The sequence below is a fragment of the Gekko japonicus genome, unplaced genomic scaffold, assembly GCF_001447785.1.
Source record: "Gekko japonicus isolate JY-2015 unplaced genomic scaffold, Gekko_japonicus_V1.1 scaffold1540, whole genome shotgun sequence".
Lineage (NCBI taxonomy): Eukaryota > Metazoa > Chordata > Lepidosauria > Squamata > Gekkonidae > Gekko > Gekko japonicus.
Genome location: NW_015169220.1, coordinates 216,134 through 219,426, shown reverse-complemented (window position 1 = coordinate 219,426; position 3,293 = coordinate 216,134). Strand labels below are relative to the sequence as shown.

Genomic DNA, 3,293 nt, shown 5'->3' with positions numbered 1-3,293 from the left:
ATAAAAGAACTATAACAAAGCTGTAGAGAAATCTTTTGGGGGCTACAAAAACACAAAGAAATATAATATCCCTACAAACAGGTGCGAAGTAGAATAGAGACACTGAAGGGTGAAGGCTGCTTAAAATCCCAAATGGAGCAAAAGCGAGGAAGCAAAATTAAACAACTGGGTGTCTGTTGGCTTTGGACTTCGTTATTGTTGATATCCCCAGCTGCCCTGTAATAGGAACTGTCGAGATTTTCAACCCAAACTCTAAAAGAGATGAATTAGACAGCGGGAAGCCGCCGTCGCCGCCAGGACGGCTAAAGAGAGGATGCGTTTTGCTCCCTGTCCTTCCAGCTGCTGGGAAAACAATAGCATGAGGCTGCTGACACACATCAGGCAGGCAGGCAGCCCCTGCCGCCTCAGCCCCCAAGCCCTGGCCTATACGGCGCGGTCGGCCGTTGATTTCGTGACAGTTTCCGCGCCTTGCCTCCCGCGGGGGAGGGCTCGAGTGCGCCGGGGCTGCTCCACGCACATACACAAGCTCCGAGACTCGCACCAAGGCCTAGTAACAGCCCCGCCGACACGCGACGAAGCCCGGGGATCCCGGCAAGGGCCAGGGTGAGGGTAGCAGTCGGACCAGACAGACAGCCCCCTCTCACGGGCCACAACCCCCCCCCTTCCAAAAAAACCACTTTCCCTCCTCCCGCGCCCTGAGGGGAAGGAGAGGGCGACAGAGCGCTGAAGTCGCGCGGGCAGCTAGCCCCCCCCCGCTCCTCCTCCCCTCCCGCCCAAAAGAAGAGGGGCGGTCAGGGGGTTTCCCCGACCTCTTGGAGGGAATTCCCTCCTCCTCCACTCCTGGCCAGGTGTCAGCCGTTTGCCGCCGCGTTCGCCTTTCAAACTAGCCCGCCAGAGCCCACGGGGGGACGGGGCGGGGGGGCGATGGGAAGAAAAGAAAGAGAGAGAAGTAGCGCCTCTTACTCGTAATCCCTGAAGATCTCGTTGGTGACTCTACAGTAGAAGACCTGCTCGTCGGGTCGCAAGTCAGCAGGGGGTTTCTCCCTCACGAAGGGCTTGCGGTGTAACAGCGGCATCGCCCGGGTCCTGATTGCTTTGGAGAACGAGAAGGGGGGGGGGGGCAGAGAAGCGTCCGATAAGTTTTAAAAAAGAAGAAGAGCCCCGGTAGTCGCAGTAATAGTCGCCGACTCCCTTTTGTGTCCGCCTGACACGCCGCTTTTCTCGCCTGGGACTGAACGAGCTCTCTCTGTGTGTGTGGAGTGGATCTTTCCTTTCCTCCCCCGCTTCTCTCCCCCCCCCCTCCCCTAGGCCGCCACACAATGGGGCCATGACGCCAAACAGCAGGCGGCGGCAGCAACAACGATTACTCGAACCCTCCCCCCCACACACACACAACGTGCTCGGCCACCCGTGGGGGGGGGAGAGAGAGAATCTCCCCCGAGCCACGCTTTGGTCGTCACCCACTGGCTTCTGACCTGCGTCTACGTTGGGTTGTGGACACCTCGTCCCGCTCCCTCCAAAACGCTAAACAAACAGGGAGGAAGGGTGGGGGCAGCGCTTTGATCCCTTATCTGCTTCCTCGCCCAGCTACTGTCGGGACTTACCGCCCCCCCCCCTTTCAGTCCCGCGTTTCCTCCCCACAGTTTGATATTTAATGAGGGATCCCCCCTCCCCCCGCCAGCTGGGACGAGCTTCCTCCTGTCAGGATGTTCGGAGAGTGCCCCCTTCTATCTTCCCCGATTGGTCTGGAAGGGACATTTGACCCTCTCCAGACGGACGTAAAGGTTGCACCTTCTTCCTCCTACCTGATTTGAAACGCGATCGTCCCTTCTGCCGGGATGTATTTAATAAAGCGCCCCTCTTCTTTTTTTTCTCCTCACCCGTTGTTCCCGTGGCCCTTTCTCTTCCTCGGAAGTTTTTGATCTACTACTTCAGTCTCAATGAGGAAGAGCTGCTGGGAGGAGCTTTCGACTTCTTTCCCCTACATCTTTATTGGCCGCTCTCCGCCTTTCCAGCTTGTGACACACAGGAAGACAAGAGAGCTGTATTATTAATTAATGGATGAGAAACTCATCCTCCATTTTTGAATTAGTAGCTGAAATTATGCCTGGAGTGTGTCGAGGCTCTCAGAGGCCTAGCCTATACAAGACTCTTCATCATCAAGCATGGTACTCGCGAAGCAGATAAATGTGTAGTTGGATGCTAGGAAATACAGAAGGTATGTGTACAAAGAAGAAAATAAAAAATAAAGAGATGTGCATTTTTTTAACTAAAAAATCTTCTGTAACCATCATTAGGGATTTGGATGAAAAGGGAGAGTTGCAGAAGGAGAACAGGGGAGGGAAGGGGTGTTTTTAACATATAGAGTCCTTTATTAAAACACACCAGCTTGTTACTCACCTCAAATTATTTCAAAGATTATTCTGTGGTAATGCTATCACTTCAAAATAGAAAACAGATACTGTGTTCCAATTATTTTATCTTCCATGTCAGAATTTACTGTGCTATCACAAGCCATGTCTACCAAAAGATACTTAGCAAACCCATAGCATACTTATTTATTATTTTCTCTGTGAAAGGAGTTGGGTGAAGTGTGTGCTTTCCTGTACAGAGGAGCAAGCATCTCTGTGCAAACTAAACATTAGGCTGTTAACCTATTTTCAGTATTGCTCATTCTGAGATATCGTCATATCTTTGCTAAGTAAAGTTTTCTTCGACCGAGGGACCTTCCATGATGTTGCACCCCTCTAAATAACAGTAAATTACAAAAGTGCTTAATTTCTCAGGTGAACACATGGGGTTACATATTATTTTAAAATACCCAATGACTGGAACCCTAAACATATATACCATGAAATAAAGTCTATTAAACTCAGACATTTCCAGACAGACATGACTGGGATTTTGAATTAATACTGTTTCAAGCTACTAGTTTCCCCAAGTGGTAGGAAATTCCTTGGAAACTTTACAGGGTCAGTTTTCTTGGGAGGAAAAAACACTACAGGCTTGTGATTTTCTCTCTGTCTAAAAAAAAAATTATGAGATTCACCAGTTAAGGGGCAAGCATGTAGGCCCACAGGCAGGCACTACTAACCCCACAGTCTCATCAGGTCTTCCAAGTGGTAGCAATCTTATCTGGACTCCCACCTCCTCCTTTTGACTGTTTTTCTAGCCAGACTTTGAAATATTTTGTTTTGTTCTGTCAAAATGCAAGACTGCCCTAAGGTATTCCTTTCAGCCTCCTTACAGCTAGGTGAGGTTTTAAGATAAAGACTAAGCTGAATGGCTATTAG

The 3,293-nt window shown here is 50.1% G+C and overlaps 1 protein-coding gene across 1 annotated transcript in view; it reads right to left on the bottom strand.

The window, feature by feature from the left end:
* Positions 1-1,931, bottom strand: part of BAZ1A (bromodomain adjacent to zinc finger domain 1A) — a 71,083-nt gene extending 69,152 nt beyond the window's left edge. The window contains exons 1-2 of the mRNA XM_015416395.1: positions 1,806-1,931; positions 964-1,093 (exon numbers count right to left, since the gene is read on the bottom strand). Of these exons, the coding sequence (XP_015271881.1) occupies positions 964-1,076 (113 nt within the window). The 5' untranslated portion in view covers positions 1,077-1,093; positions 1,806-1,931. The remainder of the gene's footprint in view (positions 1-963; positions 1,094-1,805) is intronic.
* Positions 1,932-3,293: the final 1,362 nt, after the last annotated feature.